The sequence below is a fragment of the Simochromis diagramma genome, unplaced genomic scaffold, assembly GCF_900408965.1.
Source record: "Simochromis diagramma unplaced genomic scaffold, fSimDia1.1 OVJJ01000344.1, whole genome shotgun sequence".
In the NCBI taxonomy this organism is placed as follows: domain Eukaryota; kingdom Metazoa; phylum Chordata; class Actinopteri; order Cichliformes; family Cichlidae; genus Simochromis; species Simochromis diagramma.
The window spans coordinates 13,728,005-13,748,694 of NW_024387375.1; the positions used below are offsets into that span (position 1 = coordinate 13,728,005).

At 41.2% G+C, this 20,690-nt stretch overlaps 1 protein-coding gene across 4 annotated transcripts in view; it reads right to left on the minus strand.

Moving 5' to 3' along the window:
* Positions 1 to 20,690, minus strand: part of veph1 (ventricular zone expressed PH domain-containing 1) — an 82,976-nt gene that overhangs the window by 29,444 nt on the left and 32,842 nt on the right. For 3 of the 4 annotated variants that reach the window (XM_040008570.1, XM_040008569.1, XM_040008568.1), the window contains 5 exons: positions 15,216 to 15,379; positions 13,570 to 13,779; positions 6,003 to 6,223; positions 3,340 to 3,546; positions 2,056 to 2,429 (listed from right to left, as the gene is read on the minus strand). In XM_040008570.1, coding sequence (XP_039864504.1) covers positions 2,056 to 2,429; positions 3,340 to 3,546; positions 6,003 to 6,223; positions 13,570 to 13,779; positions 15,216 to 15,379 — 1,176 coding nt within the window. The remainder of the gene's footprint in view (positions 1 to 2,055; positions 2,430 to 3,339; positions 3,547 to 6,002; positions 6,224 to 13,569; positions 13,780 to 15,215; positions 15,380 to 20,690) is intronic. The other variant, XM_040008571.1, reaches the window with a different exon arrangement.

Sequence of the window (20,690 nt, forward strand, 5' to 3'; positions counted from 1 at the left end):
TGTTTTTATTACTTACGTCACATTAGGATTTATCATCGTAGGAGGGGCTGGGTCGAGTTAAAAAACGTTTGGATATGCAAAAGGTGATGACAAGAGCCGCTAAAAGATGGCAGTGAAGGCTTAATCCAAGTGAACCGAATCGAATTGGAAAACTGAAAATAAGCAGAAATGATCTGAACTGAATGAAAATAAAGCACCAAATCACTAAATATGAGAAGAAGGTGTGTGGAATTGTGAAAATGGATTGGAAAGTTTCAGACAATGGATTAGATTAGTTTAAGCGGTTTCTTGTTTCTTGCTTATTTGAACTGGTTGAACTGGTGTTTTGATTCTACCTGAACTCCAAGCACAAAAGTAGGAAAGTGCTCATCATTCACGCTCACCAAAACTGCTCCCATGCATACGTGTGCTTCTTGCAAACATCCTACATATGCATACCATTCATCTGTTTCTACTTAGCTTTGCAGATTTTGCCTGTGTGATTCTTTCTGGTTGCCTGTTTTTCCACACACTGCCTCTTCTGTCATTTCACACTCAGCCGCTCCAGCCTGTCCCGTTTCCCACCGCCAGTCACCTGACCCTCAGTGCCTCTCTGCTCACTTAAACATATTGCCCTAATCAACTCCCTCTGTATTTATAACCCTAGTTCACTGTGCCTTAGCTGCCAGATTGCCATTGGCTACCTGTACACCCCAAACAGAATAAAAATGCCTCAAATAAACATCCCAATCAGAATAAGCAGGCCTGAGAGGGTTGGAATAAACCCTTTTGTAAACTGATTACAAGACAAATTGATTACTGATTGCTTTCTGGCTGTGTTTCTTCAGCGCATGCCCTCCGTCTTGATGCAGGTGCTTGGAGATGTGCATGTTTCTTCTTTTTCCAATTACGGCAGCTTCCTATCTGAACTGTCACACTGTCACGCTGCTCCAATTTGGACATGGGCGCGCACACAAGTCTGTATTAGATCCAAAATCTTTAGCTGAACAACTGTTACTGCAACCTTAATGCAAGGAAATCTGAAAGTAGCGACACACACACACGCACACACACACACACACACACTGCTGGTTTGTTTTTATAATTGAATCATCAGCGTTTCTTCAAGGCCCGATTTAATGCTAGCAAACATTTTCAGTTCCCATTAAAAATAATGATATTTTGATCCTATTACGTTGATGTGATTTTGAACCTGAACTGCAAAGATTGGATGTCATCCAAAAGTTTTCCTTGTTTCTGTTATTCCTTTGTGGGGTCCATATACCGCAAGCCCAAATCAGCAGCTCAGCTGAAACACTGGCTATTTTTTCACTGTGTAGTGTGTGTGTGTGTGTGTGTGTGCTGTTTCCCCTCTCACTCTTAATGTCAAATAACCCCTAACAAGTCCCATTTAGAAATGATTAATAGGAGATATTAGGCACGATTAGATATTAGGCACCTCACTAACTAGATTGATGTCATCTGGAGTTTTAGCCACTGCTAAATTATACGAGGCGGTCGAAAATTCCACAGGAAAATCACATGAACCTCATCACCTCACGGGCTTCTGATTCTCAGCGACTGGAAAGCCTTTAGCACACAAATAATCAGTCTACAGTATTTGTTCAGACAGCATAGAAATTTTGGGAAGACCAAAGAAAACGGCATTCAGGGCCGTGGTAGGGGTGAGGGTGTGGGTAAATTACAGTCTGGATAGGATTAAAATCAGTAATCAGTGAGCGCACAACTAAAATAAAATTAGTGCTCCTGGAGAAACAAATCCCTCTCAATTTGGAGCTTTGGAGGCAAAAATCAACCCTCAGCTGAGCGTTGCATCTGTGTCAGTGTGTTAGAGACACACAGTGGGAATGAAAGACAGGAGATGATGAGGTATATTCATACCACATCCCATTAATACCCATTAATCACCAAGTCTGATTGTAATCTCATTCAGGTTCAGCAGGTTAAATAAACCCTGCCTTTGACAGTCTCCATGGAACCTACGTTTATTGATCAACTTCTGCTTAAATACTTGTGGATTAATACTGAAGACCAGCTTCTACCAGCATGCATTACCTTCTATCACACACTGCTCTGGGATGGGGATCTGCTGCACCATTACTTTACAGAACTCTCCGATCATCTCCATATTGTCTCTTAAATGGATGTAAAGTCTGTCAGGCTCCGCCCACTCTCCTTTCTGTCCATCCTTCTCTCTGTTTTGATTTTTCTCCACCTCTTTAGCCGCTCTGTCTAGTGGAGTGACGCCGACCAGAGAGCCATCTGTCAATTTCCTCTCAGCAGGTGAGACTTCATGGTTTTCTGAATGCTGATTAGGCAAAGTGTTGGAAAAGGCGCTATCTGTGCTGAGCTCCACCCCTTCACCGTCCTCCCCTTCGTCTGAGTTAATGGACCGAGAACGCACGGCATGGAGAGCCAGGCTCTTTGACCTAGGAGAGAGAGCATGAAGAAATTAACAGTTAAAGCGATAAAAATGTTTCTGGTACCTCTTCATCAATATTTGTTGACTGTTCTACTTTTTTCTACTTTGAGAAATGATGTAATATCCTTAAGCCACAAAGAAATTACAACTTCCAGAGTAGTAGGACATCTCACCAAGCGTGTATGTATATGTATATATGTATATATATATATATATATATGTATATATATATATATATATATATATATATATATATATATATATATATATATATATATATATATACACACATATACACACACACACACACACACAGGTATGACATGTGAGTAACTGTATAAACTGCAACCTGACATCCAGGTGTACTCCAGGACATTCTAAGTACAGTTTTATCCCACTAACAAAACACAGCAACATAAACCCCCCAAAACATAAAATGTCTAAATTTTAGAGGACAATATACAGAAGAATTAAAGACATGTGCTTGTTTTTGCGAAAACATGGCTAATGTTTAATTTCTTTCTATGCCAGCACTCAGTGTCTGCTGGCTCAGCTGATACCATCCCATTGGTATATCTCATAAAGGAAGCCCTATTGTAATTGCTTTAGCCTGCTACAGATGCAGTTGCTGCTGCAAGCCACTTTGCAACACACCTCCAACACAGTCTTTAACTTTTGAGGCAGCGATGTACCTGGTCACTGTTTTATATGTAAATGTGTGTCATTTCAATTTCATAAAATAAACAAAATTTTCCAAGTGTGGCAGTGTTTACATTCTTCAACAAACACACATATAGAAACGTCTTCTTGGCTCAAGGCATCTCTTCAAATCCACCAGATTCTTCATAAAAATGTGTTTTTTCTATCCAGTCAGATTTCAGAGGACACTGAGCAGAAGCATGTTCTTACTAACTGACCTGTTGAATCTCATCTCACGCCTCTCCTCCCTGACTGTTTGGCTTAGGCTGTAGCGTCGCTGCGGGGCAGGAGAGTCCTCCCCTGCTGCCTCCTCCTCCTCATCTTCCACCGTGTCTCCCAGTTTCTCCTCAAAGGCCTGGATCTTCACCTGCAGCTGCTGCTCTGGTGCTCCTCCTCCTCCATCTGATTGGAACGCCTCATCCACCCTGAATGCACACAGAGCCAGAGTTCACATTATAGTTGCTATACGTGTGACCTGAAGCTGACGGTGTCACAAGTTTCTCCCGCTCTGGCAAACGTTGGCTTAATTTGCTTCTTTCTTACATTAATTGGTTCAAATTGTGTTGAACCCTCTTTCGCTCTTTTCTGTTTTTCGTTCCTTACTTGTGTTTTTATACAAATATCCTTCAAAACTTCTACTTGTTTGAAAGAGGGCTTCCTTTCCACTCCCCCCTGCTCTTTCACTAATAAACTGCCTTTGCCTCCCTCCAATCCTTTTCCCCTTCTATCTCTCTTCCAAAAGACCCCAAGCAAAGTCTTTCGAAGCCTCAAACTCTGCACACAATGTTCTTATTTAGAAGAGAGCTGTGTGTGTGTCATTTCCACAGGGCAGCCAGATGACTCTTGGCCAGCGTATGCACGGTATGGCGTGTTCACTTCTTGTGCACGCAGATTGTTTTGAAGGCAAAACCAAAAAGCAAAATATTTTAATGACCTTAAATGACAGTACGCTGTAACAGACCCAGATTTGATTTTAGCGTCACGATCAAAGTAACACAGCTCAATGTGTCGAGTCAGTATGTGTATTCTCTTTATGACTCAGTCTCTGACACAAAAAAAATCCCCCACTCACCCTGTGGGGCGGCCTTCATCCTTCAAGCTCGGGTGCTCTATCAAAGGCCTGGGAGCTTGAGGGCTCTGTGCAGTATCTTAGCTGTTCCTAGAACTGCGCTCTTCTGGACAGAGATGTCAGATGTTGTTCCTGGGATCTGCTGGAGCCACTCGACCAGTTTGGGGGTCACTGTCCCGAGACCACTTCTGCCTTTAACCTCCACATCTTCTCGAGTTGTTCTCGCAGCTCTTGGTATTTCTTGAGCTTCTCGTGGTCCTTCTTCCTAACGTTGTTATCACTTGGTATAGCTACATCCGTCACTACGGTCGCCTTTCTCTACTTGTCCACCACAGCTATGTTCAGTTGGTTGACCATCACTAGTTTGTCCGCCTGTATCTGGAAGTCCCACAGGATCTTAGCTCAGTCATTCTCAACCACCCTGGGGGTCCTCTGCTATCAACAGAATAGCAGAATATGTATTTTCAGACCGTTCTCTGTAAACCCTGGATATGATTGTGTGGGAAAGTCCCATCAGATCAGCAGTTTCTGAAATACTCAGACCAAACCATCTGGCACCAAAAAAAACCATGCCACATTCAAAGTCATATAAATTCTTCCTCATTCTGATGCTCGGTTTGAACTTCAGCAGGCCGTATTGACCATATCCACATGCCAAAATGCATGTGGATAGCTGCTGCCATGTGGGTGGCTGATTAGGTTTTTTTTTTATATTAACAGGCAGTTGACCAGGTGAACCTAATAAACTGGCCAGTGAGTGCACAAATCCCTTTTTAACCCTTTAAAGCCGGTCGGAGGGGGCACGCTCTGTTTTGCGCAACTATTTTTAAATCCCGGTAGCACTTCAACCACATAAGCTAGCACAATAAATTTTTTTGCATATGAAACCGGAGGAGTTGTACTTACATCTTATGCCATCAGCTTGTCCTAAGTCACAGTTTCCTTCCACGTAAAGCTTTGCAAAAACTGCATAAAAAGCGCTTGCAGCAACAAAAACATAATATCCCAGAAACACGCTTTGCCGATCCGATCAACTGTTTGTAACACTTCCTACGTCCATCAGCGCAAACTATTGCATGTCCTCCATGTACTGCCCGAAACCGGAAGTGACGTCATTTTGCGGAAATGTAGTTTTTTACCATCAGGGCCTTATGAGCCTATACTGGTGTTTTTAAAAGTTATGTTTGACTTAATGACTTTCTGTGTCGTTTCTGGGATGCTTAGGACTCATATTGCACTGCTGGAAATAGCATATGCATCAAAATAAACTGTCTTTTTTGTATTTACAGTTTTGAGGGATAAGCCTCTTAAATTTCTCTAACTACAAATATATGTTAAAAAAACAAAAACGATTTTAAATTTTTTGTAGTTTATTGCACTTTTTTGCAATTTATGTAATTACTATGCACTTAATGCATGCATATTATTACAATTTGGGCTATAATGGTTGTATTGATGTATATCAACTTGAAATGCTCCCAAAAATGGCTCCACAGCATGTAAAAATATAATATAAGCTCTGGCGGACTTGGTTCTATGGTAGGTCTTAAAGGGTTAAATAAAAGGAAGAAACAGAGCATTGTAGTTGCTTAGTCTGCACAAACTCGAATTTTATTAAAGTGACTCCTGAGCGAATGCAAAAACATAACAAGAATATAATCAGCAACACTTGAATATCAATCTCTAGTTGTCTCTAGCTACTCTCCATACTAGCTGCTGCAATCCAGAGAGGCTGTAGAGACACTATTTAAGATTTTAGGTGACCACCGCTAAGAGATTTCATGCAGCCCATGTTAACAGGTGTTTCCTAACCTGCAGTGTGACGTTGATTTCTCCTCCAGTCGTCTTCCCAGAAGCCTGGCTATTGCAGTGAAAGAGTTGCTCATCCTGTAGATGTCTTTACCGCAGCCGCCCAGTAAAGATGGGTAACGGTCGGTCAGCGCTCTGACCTCCAGCAGAAGGGTGTGGTGAAAGCTGTGCTCCATGCTGCCCAGAAGGGACACCAGGTAGACCAGCGAGCTGTGAGCATGAGTCTGGAGAAAGGAGACCACACATAATATCAGCCCTGGCCGACACTGGTCTTGGTATAAAATTAAACAGAAAAATAACAGAGGACTTTCAGGAAGATTTTTTACTGCTCAATGGTTTATTTCTCATTTAAAATGGGCCCAGTGTTGTGTTTTGCAGCAGTTTGGGAATATTGTTGAGTTACATGTGTTTTGGTGAAGAAAGCGTGAATTTTAGCTATGGTAATTCAACACACATGAGTTTTCCTCTTCCCGTCTGTTTGGGAGGGTTTGGTGTAACTTCTTTTGTTACTAAATCATAGCAAACAATAATAAATACAAACACATGCAGGCTGGCTCCCAGCAAACTTTTTAAAATACAAACTTGTTCTTTTCCCAAATGTAATAGCTTTCCAACTGAACTGCCGTAATAACCACATTTCATCATTCCCAGCATGTTTCTGTACAAATGAAATCCAGCACATATACAGTCTTGTGACTGTTGAGAGAGTAATACTTAACCAGGAATATGACCTGTGCAATACCCCCTCAATAGACGCCCCATGCCTCTCTTGTATATATATTTCTGTATACAAAATTGTGTAACGTATACTTTAATGTAATCAGCTTTATTTAACAGGAGCAGCCGCATTTTAAACAGAGCGCAGAAATCAGCGTGACAGGAGATGATCAAAGGTGAGTGAGAGCTCTCTTGTGGTGTTTTAGGGCAGAACTAAAGCCAAAAAATCCCCATCTGTGGTCAAAAACCTTTTTTTAAACACTTGCGTCTTATAAAACTCACATTGCAGAACTAAAAACTGAAAACACTCTCCTTCCTTCTCGAATTCTCAGATAAGAAGTGATTGAGTGATGGCGGGCAGAGCCAACCTCTGTTTCCAGCCCTCTAGAACACCTTGTAACGAGGAGAGAACGACGCAGTTACAGCATCGTTCAGGCATGCCTCAAAAGCACTCTCTGTAGGATACTTCGTTTCTATTATGTGGATCCCAAAACTACCACAAAAGGAAGAACTTGACTTCTAAAAAAAATTTAAACCTAACAACATGCCAAGCAGGTATTTAGGAGTTTCCACGGCTCTGCACAAAAAGGACTCCGGAGCGTGGCTGGAGCTCAGGCTTTGGCTACTTCTGAACTAAAGTTCAGGCTTTTACTGTCCAGATGATTTTAGTTTTTAAGGATTTACTAAAATTCTTCCAAATATTGCAGCATACGCAGAGGCTCGCATCATTTTCACTTTGGAACTGAGAGTAATAGCATAAAATTTAAAAAATCTGCCGGACATATGAAGATCTCTTCAATCGTCAAATTACGTTTAATTATTTGGAGACAGCACTTGGCCTTGATTTCGTATCCTGAACACATTACGGCTTTAAAAGCTAAACCCTTTTGTAAAGCTCTGCCAAAAAGGACAATAACAGGAAGGTCTTAAAAAAGAACTACTAGCTGTTTTTAATTATGAGCTTCCATGTTTTCCAGAAAATGATGGCAGGGGGGAGCAGATCTTCTTCCAAACTGCCAATCTGCAGAAGACTGACACAGATCTAGAGATTTATGGTTTTTCAGCCTTGTGTCTGAACAAATAAATTTCCAAATGCCTCCCTGGGAAACAAACTGTGGCCCATTCTGTTTCAGTCACTGACAATAATTTGAGCCAAGCTCCTCTGGCAATAGCACCTGCGCTGGTGTGTACAAAACATTAAATACCGGGGGATTCAAACCAAAAGAGAAAAAGCAAAGAAAGAAAACATTGCATCGGTACAGTGACAAGCCAAATCCTCTCGCTGCTTACCACCCAGTTATTTTCTTTTCCTTTCTTCCCTTGCTTCTTTGCATTAGCTTCAATTGGAGCTGCAGTCTGGCACACAGTCACTCTACAGTCTCTTCATTTATTAAATAAAAACAACAGCAAACAAATACGATTATATTTATCTTTCAGGTATATAGAATTTGTGTAACACTGCCTAAAATCAACTGACAATCTTAATCATAATCATCTCAAAGACTTTAAGTTAGTGTGGAGATCAATTTATTTTTATTAGAAGAAGTTTGTTAATTCACAGAGTCAGATGCAGCATGCAAAGGTGGAGCGGGGTAGGGTGTGGGTGGGTTGCAAAGTGGCTTGGAGAGGCAGCTACAACTGTTGCAGGCTAAAGAAACTGCAATGATGCACATTATCCGAGATTTGCCAGCGGGCTCCACAGTCACCATCCGATATGAGCAGGGACTGTGATCAGCTGCTGGGTGAGTTTGACTTTGTGGCCTCCCTGATGTAAAGCTAAGTTTACAAGTTTAAAGCTAAGCTTTCAAACAAATATATATATCTTTTATTGTTCTGTCGAATTGAATTTATATGTATATATAGCACCAATCTATAACATCAGCTGTCTCAGAGAGAAATTCTCTAGCCATCAGATGAAGCCCTACAAGCAAGCACTTGGTGATAGTGGGAAGAAAGAACTCCATGTTAACACCAAGATATCTCTAGTAGAACCAGGTACAGGGAGAAGTGAGAACTGCACACGCTGGTTTCTCAGCATTGCTTTGAGACAGGATGTTGCTAATACTACGCACATTATAGTTCATTTACCCTAGTTTGAATCAGTTGATGAGTTTGTAAATTTGTAGCTTTGGTTTGGGTTTTTTCCCCACAGAAAATCTCAAAGTGAACCAAAATACATCACTAAAATAGCTTATAGCTTATAGGCCAGATGTAAATACAGGAAGAAGGTTGTTCTGTTCTGCATAACATAGAGAATTTACATTACTGTTACGGCTAGTTGCTAACCTGTACTGACCGTTTGGTATGCACACCTATGATACGCTGCTGCACCCCAGAAAACAAAGCATACCTGGCTAAGGGAAGGTGTTTAGCTCAAATTTGCAGCATATACAGTAGCTGGTTGTTGGTTCAGATCACGTTCACACCATAAACAAAGCCACCTCCTCCAAAAGGTCTCGTGAATCGAAGGGTAAAAAAGTACCAGAGTTCAGTTTAAACGGACTAAACACCAAAGGTGTGAAAATAGCCTTTGTTCATCACCAAGCCCCATCTTGTGATCCTATATAGCAGTCGCAACTATACCGTCTAAATTTCTTTCCAAATAATAACAAACTGGGTATTTTAAATGCATAGGATTAGCACTAAATGCAGAACGACTTCAGAGTTGAATGAAGTCCTCATCAATCAAATGCACACAAGCAGATTCTGGAGAAACTGCAGTGGGATTGTTGCTAATGCCAGATTTGGCCTGATGCTTTCTGCTACCATGTTTTATGCAAACAGATTAGTGTTCCTACAACAACAAAGATTTTCTTGCAGGAAACCCCCTCCAAAACTTTAAACACAAGTGGATTGTGGCCCATGATGGTCCAAATTAATTGTTGTTGCTCCTCAATTGGTCACACCTGCATCCAGCTAAGCAGCAGTTAAAGTTAGCATGATGATGACGTTCCTTGTAACTGAAGGAAAATGACTCTTATCAGAGTGGTTTAAAAACTGTGAGTGCCGCATGAAGCTGACGCACAGCTTTTTGTGTTCCTAGTGTTAAAAAACGCACTTGTGGGCGCGAGATAGAAGAATAGGTAGTTGCTGTTTTACTCCAGTAATCTTTGATGAAATTATAATGGACACACATTTGAGAAAACTAATGGCAGTAGTCACAAAGCGGTCATCTGGCTGTTTCAACACTGAGTGGGACTAGGTTTGATTAGTTTTGTTTCTGTATAGCAACGTAGAGCAAGACTGTTTGCAATTCCATCAGTTTCTTTTTTCATATTTTCCTGCAGGGCTGCTTGAATAAAAAGCAGTCCACAGCAGTCCACAGTGTGCAAGGGTTTCTTTCACCAGTGACATATTCTGATCCAACACGCAATAAGTCCAGAAACACAATATAGACTAACTCCCTTCAGGTGGCTGAGGGAAGCCAGCGAAAGACTTGTGCAATCAAGAACAAATGCATCCCAGTGTGAAAGGTTGTGTGTATGTGTGTGTGCGTGCTTGCAGGGCACAAACACGAACCCACAGGAGGGTCTCTCCACTGCCATCATCAGGAGGCCTCAGCAGGGGCATTTCCCAGAAAACACTGGTTATTTTCCAAATGGTTCCAATGTGAAGAAAGGCAGGACACCGAGGTCCAACAATCTGTGTATCTGAACGTGTATGAGTATTTGTGAGTGTGTTAAAACTGCGCTGGCAGGTTTTCTGACAAGAAGATTGAGGAGGAAGGGAACTTTCAGAGGGAAACTTTGCCCTGGAGTAATAGAAAGCCTATTATGGGTTCCAGCTTTGAGATTTCTGTGTACGTCCGTTTCTGTTTCTGCGTGTGTGTTTGTATATGAGTATGGGTGGAGGGGGAACACTTCATGTAGAGACAGTCATAATGGGGTTTTTTTTTTTGCTAATTTCCCCTAAATTGTTGTTAAACTGCCCAAAATGCACCCAGAGGAAACGAGAAAAAGAAAGTGGGAGCTCTCACCTGTCTTGCTGTCAGTCTAAACCCCCCAAACACACACACAGGCATCACAGACTGACTATAAAGTGGGTCTTTATCACATGTATGATTACACAGTGCTGCATAAATACTTAACAGGGTTAGAACAAGACTAGCAATAGAGCTGTAAACCTACAAGGTCTACACTGAACGCTTTTAGATGACGATGACATGATAATAATAACAATAATAGTATTTTCTGTCGTCATTTTAAAACCTGAAAGAACACAACATAAGATAACACAACTTATAAAGCCGTATTAGGGGCTCTGTGAGAGCGTGCTGTGTAAGCATGCTGATCATTAGCAGGAATCTTTTCTTCTTCTTCTTCTGTATTAATTCATTTTATGAACTTTTGTTTATTAGTATTGAACTTGTGTACAGCAGCAGGTTTAACAACTGAACTCATTCGTTTAAACCCATTAAACAGTCATTGGACAAATAAAACACTGAAATTGGGGCTTAATATTGCTTTATCAAAGACAGACTTCATCGTCAAGACAATCTTTTATTGTTGTCCATCAGTTTATATATCATTGCATTTCGCTCTTTTAAAAGGCTATTTGTTGAGTAACATCTGATGGCAGCCATATGTGTGACCCATAGGTTAAAGGATGCACATGGAACAAATTGTGTCTCTTTGAAAAAAAATTTTGATATTCTTAATCTCTACAAAAAGTGAACTTATTGGATGTAACAGGAGCTGTCATGCTGTATTAGCAGTATTCAAAGCCATGAATGCTTTTAAATCTGTGCAAAAGTCAATACAGACACAAATAACGTGTGTCTGTTTTTGGTTTTAAACAGAGGGGTGTCACACTCTTGGTGTCAGGTGATTCATTGAGTCAGCCAGGCCATGAATTGCCAACTCATGGTGGCAGTGGGGTTTGGATTTTTGAGTGCTCCTGAGATCTGTGTTGTCAGGGGCAATTTTCCCCTGGTAGGGTCTTTCAAGGCAAACTGGCTTTGGTTGAGGGGCCAGAGAAAGTGAAGCGTTGTTTACTCCAGGACAGGGTCGCTCGGGCTTCACCTTGGAGGTGGGCCTGTGGGAGGGGCTCACTGCAAAGCGCTTTGTGACCAGGTTATGGGTTAAATGAGCCACATGGGCCCAGCCCTCCAGCGAGGCTACCAGGAGCAGGAGCGGCTAGTTCACAGGGAGGTACTATGTGGATTTGGTGGCAGTCAGAGGCAGAGAACTGGCTCTATAGACATGAAATATCATCTCTGTGGTGGGGAAGGAGAACAAGCTTGTTAGTCAGCCTCACCTGGGTTCACTCGTGATGCGAGGCATCCAGTTAGGGTGGGTATACTTGTATTCCCAACCTGGTGTGGTGCATGTTTGTCCCAGAGGATGCAAGGCTTATGGTGAACTAGCAAGTCAGGAGGGGGGGTGTAGCTTATTAAGGATATAGTGAGACAATAGAAGAAATACCCAGAGGATCTGCCGATACCCTCTGACACGCCTCATCAGACGAAAGGGGGTCTTGGGAAAAGGAGATGACTTGCTCATTGCTGTTGCTGAGGTTGCCAAGGTGCTTAACAAACTCCCTTGTGGTCGGCCCCTTGGGTTGATGAGTTGCGCCCTGAGTTAAGGCTCTGAATTTTACTGGTCCCTCATGGTTTATATGCCTCTGTGAAACTACATGGGAGTCAGGGACAGCTACCTTTGAACTGAAAAACTGAGGTGGTCGTCTTCCTTTTAACCAAATTGACAGCTTGATTCACATTGATACAATAACTCAGACTTGTTCATGGTGGGGGTTAGACTTTGCAAGGTCTGTCTTTTGTCACCAAATCTGCTGATAATTTTTGTGAACAGCAGGATATGGCGAGGTAGGCAATTTTAAAAACAAAATTTCACACATACTGAGCTAAGATTTCAAAATACATTTTCCAGTATAGCCGATTTTCCCTTTTCAGCACACAAAGGACCAACTGTTTTCTGAGGTTAATGTTCCCTAAAATTGTGTTATGTTTGCAACAATAGGGTAAGGCTTAGAACATTGCTCCTTCATTGTTACTTCAAATTAGATCTTCACCTGCCAGAATACCAGACTCTGACCTTTCTAAGCCCTAAGGGGTTTCGGCACGTGTTGGGAAAGACAGTTCCACCGAACACTGATGTATGCAGGTGTCAGACAGCAGTCCAAACCTCCGGATCTGCCCGGCCTATCCGGTCTGTGTGTGTTTTATACTTGGCAGAGCATGAGAGAACAAGTCATATGAGTGCCCGTTATTTCCTACTCATTAAAATAATCACTCCTGCCTGTTTACAGTAAGTGTGTGTTTCAATGACCTCTACTTGTTTCTATTATTTCCTTCAGACTTGCTCCTCTTTATATCCTCAGTTGGGTTAATTGAGGTAATATGCTTGAACGAACAGTAAATATGAATTTATGTCATGCAGTTAAAGTGTTTAAAATGTATCCACTTATTCCATTCACACAATGATGCAAAGTGATGGTCTAATCATATCCGGTGTGTAAAAGCCTTTACAGTTAAGCCTCTTCAACTTGAGTTTCATTTTGTAGAAGATAGTCAAAAAATGGTAACTCTGGTGTGGAGGGCAGGTTTAGTGTGTTATGCTAGAGTGGCCAAAAAGCTGCCACATTTTCAGTGTGCTGCTGCTTATGAAAAAAAGAGAGCATACTCCTGAGCTTCCAGAGAGCTGCAGATCATGCACAAATCATCTACTTTGACCTCCAGTGGTCAAAAGATCATCTCCGGGAAGCAATCTAAAAATAGCTGCAACTGGAGCGGCCCAGAGGTGTACCAGAAGTTGAACTTGAAGGTGAGATCACCAAAATTTGAAATGAGATAAGGCTCTTTTTTGAGTGTGTGTGTTTTTTTTGTTTTTTTTACCTCGCTGATAATGCCCACAGCACCGTGGATTTTGGCCACATGAGCCAGGAAAGCAGGGCACTGCTGTCCCAAGATCCTGAGCGGTGGCAGAAAGCTGACCAGCGAGGAAGGACTTGCTTGAGACACATCGACAAGTGCTCCTAAAAGAGCCTCGGTGAGAGACTGGTTCCCTAGGTAACCGACCAACGTTGGAACCTGAGGGCTCAACATCTGCATGGATGAGGAAAAAAAAGAAAGAAGCAGAGAATTAGAGAGGGGGAAATAAAATAAAATAAAAACAGAGCATTATTCATGACAAATAACAACTACCAAAAGGAGCCCTGATCTTTCCAGTGAAGGCCGTAGGTGAGAGGAGTGACCTCGGAGTGAGATGAAGATACTCGTGACTAATAATAAACAAAAGCTTGGCTGTAGGGATGTCTGGAAAAACTGAGTGAATAAAAAGCTCCTGCTCATAATCTGTAAGGGTCATAGTAGACTGCACTAGACTGGAATGGTCTAACAATATCCACCATTGCCAGCTCTTTTAGTTGTTGTGAAAGATTATCAAGCCATATATGTCCTGTTAACAATTCTGTCTGACAAATGAAAAATAGGTTATGCAGTTCAAAAGTTCCACATGAGTGCCATTTTAATGCCGCATCACTTACGAAAAGTGAATCTCAAGATGCCAAACATTTGGTAACTGCTGTGACGAACACAGCTACAATATTTTCCTGTGTGCCTATGTGGGGGGTTCACATTAGAATAACTCCAGATGGCTGCTTTTGTTTCTCAACTGAGGCTGCGTTTTACCACCATGTGCTCTGCTTGGTATGTGGTACTTCCCCGCCCACCCCCTCCTTCACGTTGAACATCAGCAGCTCTGGTCCAAAATATCCAGGATTAAGGGAATTCCTGCACACCACATGCAAAGTCCCAATTCTCCCAGTGCTTTCTCTTTTTTTTTCTCCAATGCATTTTCCACATGCATTCATTTGCATACATTTCAGTCACAGATAGAAACGACATAATCACAGACATGCTGGATTTCGCAACTTCTTCACGAGTGTTTTTGTTTCTAGATACTGGATTACTTTCACATGGGCCATCAGTTCTGACTGTAATGCATTTACCTCGTTTTAGTTTTTATTAATACTAGATATAACATGTATATACTATGTTTAGGTGTCACTTGACTATGGATTCCTGAAACAGTCAGATCAAGGTCACTGAAGGTAGTGACCGGCAAAGCTTCAAGAAACCCAAAACACATTATAAAAATGACACAGGCACTTAAATAAGCCTCACCAAGCACACAACTGGGGTTTCTACACGGTCTGAACTATGTGGTGGGAGGCATTTAAATGATGTAGAGCGCTGAACAAATTTATAATGCCACCTGTCGTAAAAACAAGAAAATAGAAACATTTTAGAAGTCTGTCACAACATTTTATATGTATTATTATTGTAATTTTCACCGTGTTGGCTGCAAAGCGGTGACACAATGACTGAAATTTTAATATAAATTGCCGGTGAAGTAATAGTGGTATGAGCAGCCATAACTTAACAGAAAAAATAATCCAAATAATCCAAATGAAAGTGGATAGTTTGAATAGTTGGTTTCAAACACAGTAAATTGTTAATTCGTCAGCACAAAAACTCACAAGTGGATGTTGCTCGGCAACCATTTGAATAAGCCTGATCAGGTGTTGCTGCTCGGTGGATTCCAGCTGTGGCATCATGGCGGTGAGGTTGCCTAGGTGGTGGTGAATGGTGTCTGGTTGTTTGGGGTAGACTGAGGGCAGAACTCTCAACAGCATGTGGTTACCTGGCGGGGAAAGAGAAACACAGATGTTTTATTGAGCCCCAGAGACAACTTCAAAGCCTTTTACAAACAGATTCCACACAAAGTGGTCATTGTGTGAAAAAAAAGGTCACTTTAAAAAAACTGCACTGAGCACCTGACCTCTTTTTTAACATTTCCATGCATTTAAAGCGTGCTGAATTTGTGTTTTATCTTCACTAATCCCACAAACCTGAAAAGGATAGGTGGAAGAAAATGGATGGAAGGATCTTCTGTGGTTGGGTACCAGTACCCAAAATGTTCAGACCAGCTAAACACCATCAAATTACACACATATATCTTGACAACGAACGAGCAGCTAAGCATTAAGGGGTCAGCTGCTCCTTTGCTTTTCCTAGTAATCAAAATGTTAAGAAAACTTTTCAGGAAGAGAAAGAAGGTGAGAGAGAAGCAAAAGGCATTCTTTTGTTTACTTAGGAAAATAACACTGTGACAATGTTTCTTTTGTCCGTTTCTCGCTCCTTGTTGTTTGCAGCAGGATGACCCAAACAGGGTCATTACAGAGTTAGAGGAGGCTGTTAGCTCGGGCTGGTCAGTGTCGCATTGGCACATTTATTACAGGAGGTGAAAAAGGTCACTTTTGCATTTTGTCATCCTCTCTGCAGAGATTTAGGTCTGACATATTGCATCCGAGCCTGTTTTATGTGCTTATTTCTGTGTTTGGAGAAGCAAAGATGTTGAGATTGATCAAAAAAAGAAGAAAAAGCATATTGTTTAAAACCTTTCTTTTTTAAGTTGCCTTTGGCATAGCTCTAATGCTATCTTCAGAAGACACACATCAGATTACCAGTCATGAGACAACATCTCTGTTCGGGAATGAAATTTTCATTCGTTGTCAGTACTCATGCAGTGATGCTGAGACAGCCAGTACTGACGCATGACTGGCAAAAAGGCATTTGCTGATCAGCAAAGAGCCCAAGAAAACCCACAGTATTACCCAACAGCCTTTGACTAACATATAAAACATCTTTAAATGATTCACATCAGTGAACAAAGACTCTTGTTTACAAATGGTAAACATTATGGGACATCTCAGGGTTCTGTACTACGGTTCTTGAGTATTACATAAAGCCAAAAGCCCTGTCACGTTATGTTTAACTGTTGCAAATGATATAAATTGTATAAACTGCTTTAAAGGACTAGGATTTATAGTATTTGCAGAGCAGATGAAATGGTCAGATTGGAGGAATAACTACTGGAGGAGGGCTTTAAGAAGTACTTTAACACTCCTGAGCTTAGCTAGCCTTAGCACACACACCGAACAAACAGTGGCACTCCCCAAACACGACAAAATTAATCTACTAGCAACTTAAGTTCATTAAAGCTCAGGTAAGCAAATCAAGACTCCTGCACCTCCTCTGGGCCCCATCAGGAGGCTTTGGCCAATCACAGGCGGTGTCAGATCAAATCAGGTGAGATTTGCTGTTGGAGGTAAGATGTAAAGGAGCAGTGGCATAAGCTGATTCCTCTTACCTGGCAGAGGTGTTTTTGAATGATGGGAGGGGCTTAGAACAGACGAGGCAGAGCCACAGGAAAATTGCACATTACACTAAAACCAGTATTAACCTATAAATCACTGTAACCACAGGCTGTCCACTCAAAAATGTTCAGCAGGTTTGATGTTGGAACAGACCAACAGAGAGGTCTGACTGTTCTGTGCAAATGGAAGATAATATTTATAAGACGGTCATTGGCTCCATTTATGCTCACTTCTCTTGCTTTAAATGTTGCCTACAATGTCCACTAATGTCCACTAATGTAGACTATCAGGCACAGGCCCTGTACTTTAAACACAAATCACCATAAAAAGAGACTGACACAGTTAGTGCACAGAAAGAGAGAGAGAGCTGGTAATAACCATAAAGCCGAGGTTGCAGCTTTTACGGGTCTTTTACAGGAATGTTAAAAGGCCGGAGGAGACAAGAGTCTGCCCAGAAACACAGGGAATTTACACAGCTTACGTATTTGAGCCCCTTATACTGTCAGACACACTTGCATTTATAAAAAGTCATTTGAAAAATAAAATGAGTGTTACTGTAAATTGTTGGATTTTTATGAAATATTTGGACAAGTTCGGATCTGTTTGAACGACATCAGAAGAAAAATGAGCTTTGTCAGTAATTGTTTCCAATAAATAAGTATTTTTCTCCGGTGAATGCGAGTACACGCTTAGCATCAGAAGCTAGTGTTTCTAACTTTAATAGAAAGAACTTTTGGTAGGTAATTTTGCACAATTACAATTTGTAGCATAGTCTCTGAAGCCCTGCTTCAGCATGTTGCAGGGGTTTCTTGTATATGTTGGCTGTTTGCTTCTATAGGGTGGCTGTAGCTCAGGAGGTAGAGCAGGTCATTCAATAACTGGAAGGTTGGTGGTTTAATCGCTGGCTGCTCCAGTCTCCATGCCAAACAATCCTTGGGTAAGAAGCTGAACCCCAAGTCACACTCCACATCGGAGTATGAATGTTAGCTAGAAAGCACTTAGGTGTAGAAAAAGGTGATTGTGTGAATGAGACAAGTTATATAAAGTGTGTTATGTCCTCAAGTAGATTTGATTCGAAGCCACATGTTTTAGCTTTTTTGACTAAGACATTGATAACTCTTCATCTCTCTTAAAAAAAATCTTAATAGATTTTCTAGTATGCTTAGCAGGTCAACTTCCACTTTAACTTTGATTTGTGTGTGTGTGTGTGTGTGTGTGTGTGTGTGTGTGTGTGTGTGTGTGTGTGTGTGTGTGTGTGTGTGTGTGTGCTGGCATGTTTGCATACAATATCTGACCTTCATACCTTCATTCCAAACAACAGCTGACGTGACACTGTGACAAGCACTCATGCACTGACCTTTGTTTTTTGTCTTTAGCAAACAAAGGTAACAGTTTTCTCTGACATTTTCACTGTGAAGTGTCATGTTTTCTAAATGTCACATCAGAATTACAAAACCCGTCCCTCAAAAAATTTTTGTGTCCAAATCTACAGAGACATTCAACTTTGATTAAAAAACAATAATAAATCAGCCATTGTTTTTATGCATATTCTTTCTTGGGTTACTAAAATATAATACAGACAGTATTTAAGTACTACTAAAACAAGGGCACCCCAAATACCTGTCTTTTTTTTAAAGCTCCAGAGCTTCAGTTGTAGTCTGGATGTCTCTGGTTTCTCTGCAGTCAGAGAGGACACAACACTGAGCATTACAGCTACATGTGACAGACTTGAAAAACGTTGCCTGGTTTGATGAGTGTCAGTTTCTGCTTTGACACTAAGATGGTAAAGCTGGCGTAAACATCACGACAACCCTTTGCAGCGCTTAAACACCACCAAAGGGTCTTGTTGTATTGTTGCTTACCATGTCTATCCTTTTCTGACCACATCTTCTGATGGCTGATTCCAGTAGGATAACACACCATGTCACAAAGCTCAGAACATCTCAGACTGGTTTCTTGAACATGACAATGAGGTCACTGTACTCAAATGGTCTCCACAGTGATCAGGGCAACAGAAAATTCAATAGAGCACGTTTGGGATAGGGGAACGGGGATTCTCATCATGGATGTGCAGCCAATGAATCTGCAGCAACTGTGTGATGCTGTCATATCAATAAGGTCCAAAAAGGAATATTTCCAGCACCTTGGTGAATCTGTGCCATCAAGAATTAAGACAGCCATTAGTACTGGGTACCTAAGACATTGGTTGGAAAGTCAAAATGGATGGACAGGGCTCCATCAAACTCACGTTCATAAGAGCAGTTGCTTACTGTCTGTGACACCACAGTAAACCGCTAGGTGCATTTTTAGAGGAAAAAGCATTTAACAGGGGTATGAAAAAGTGCTAAATTTAGTTACAAAGTTTCTAAATTGGCATCAATAAGGTTAAATAATGTGTCATGCTCACTGCTTCAAGAGAGAGGGATGTCAGGTGCACAAGTTCATATACAGAAAAATATCTACATTAAAACTGAAAATTAAGCGGTGGTCTGGAGAGGTGTAAAGAAACTTGGATATAGAGCAAAACAACAGCACAGAAACCCTTTAGAGGAAACGGTCTCAGTCTGGTCTTAAGCAAATTCAGGAGCAGTTCGTTTGTGGCTGTGACGCGACCTGACCTCAGTCTGACTCAAAGCCTGAGCTAAATGGCCCTTGCAGCAAACTGTTTTATTTTCGGGGACACGTCAGACCATGCAAACTGAAACAGCTTGGGTAGTTGTAGCAGAGGCTTATAAGAGAATGGGTTTTCTCACAACTATGGATTTAGTAGAAACATTCCTCCACTGTTTACTTTCTGGCCCCGGATACATCTAGCCGGTGAGGAAAGTAAACATTCTCTCGTGTTTTTGCAGAGATGTTTTTTGGTTCTTTTGGATTTTTCTCTATGTGAAAATGAGCAAAATCATCAAGAAAATGTTATAAGTTTACAAAAACACGCAAACTCAGATGTGAATTATGCTGAAGAAAACAATTTGACTAAAAAAACAATACCCTGACACTTCAAGACCAAAACCTCAAGAAGATCAAGAAGCATTCACATGAAAATGTGGGTTTAAATGAGCTGAAGATGCGCCAGAAGTTCTGTGTTACATTTAAAAAGCTAGAAGGAGGTTTTCAGTGTCAGCTGACCTGCCGATTTATCTTAAGTATTGTGGATGAGTACATTCTCCACACATTAAACAATGCACACAATCTGACAAAGAAAAAAAAAAAGAAAAGAAGAAAACCCCCAGAACCTTTACAACAGGGAGGTTACTGCAGGGAGAAAACTGCAGAGACCAACGTAAACGATATCCAGAGGGATGTTTTTGGAGAGCTTTACGACTTTAACGTGTTTTCTACAGCTTCCAAAGCACATTCCATGTACGCATGTCCAGCCTGTCATATTTCATGCTAATCGAACACTCTGAGGTGGGTGACGGGGGGGTGAGAATCTGTCAAATCAAAATGCAAGAGAAATCAGATGAACTTCTCCCAGAAAGCCCATACATTTGAGAATGTGTATGTTTTTGTTGGATGAGCCAATACCACCCACCCCCATTACCCCCCAGCAGGGAAGGAAAAAAACACAGTTTAAAATATTCAAGCTCATATGACACGACTGCACAGATGTCTGGAAGGGATTCGGTTACCTGAAAGTAAAGAAAAGACTGCGAAGGATTTTCTTTACGTGTGCACAATGAATAAAAATGTTCAGTGGATACAATTGTTTTTATATCTAAATCATAAATGCTGATAGATACTAGCACAGCTGATAGACCGATTCTCACTTTGAACTCTTTCTGTGGTCTCGAG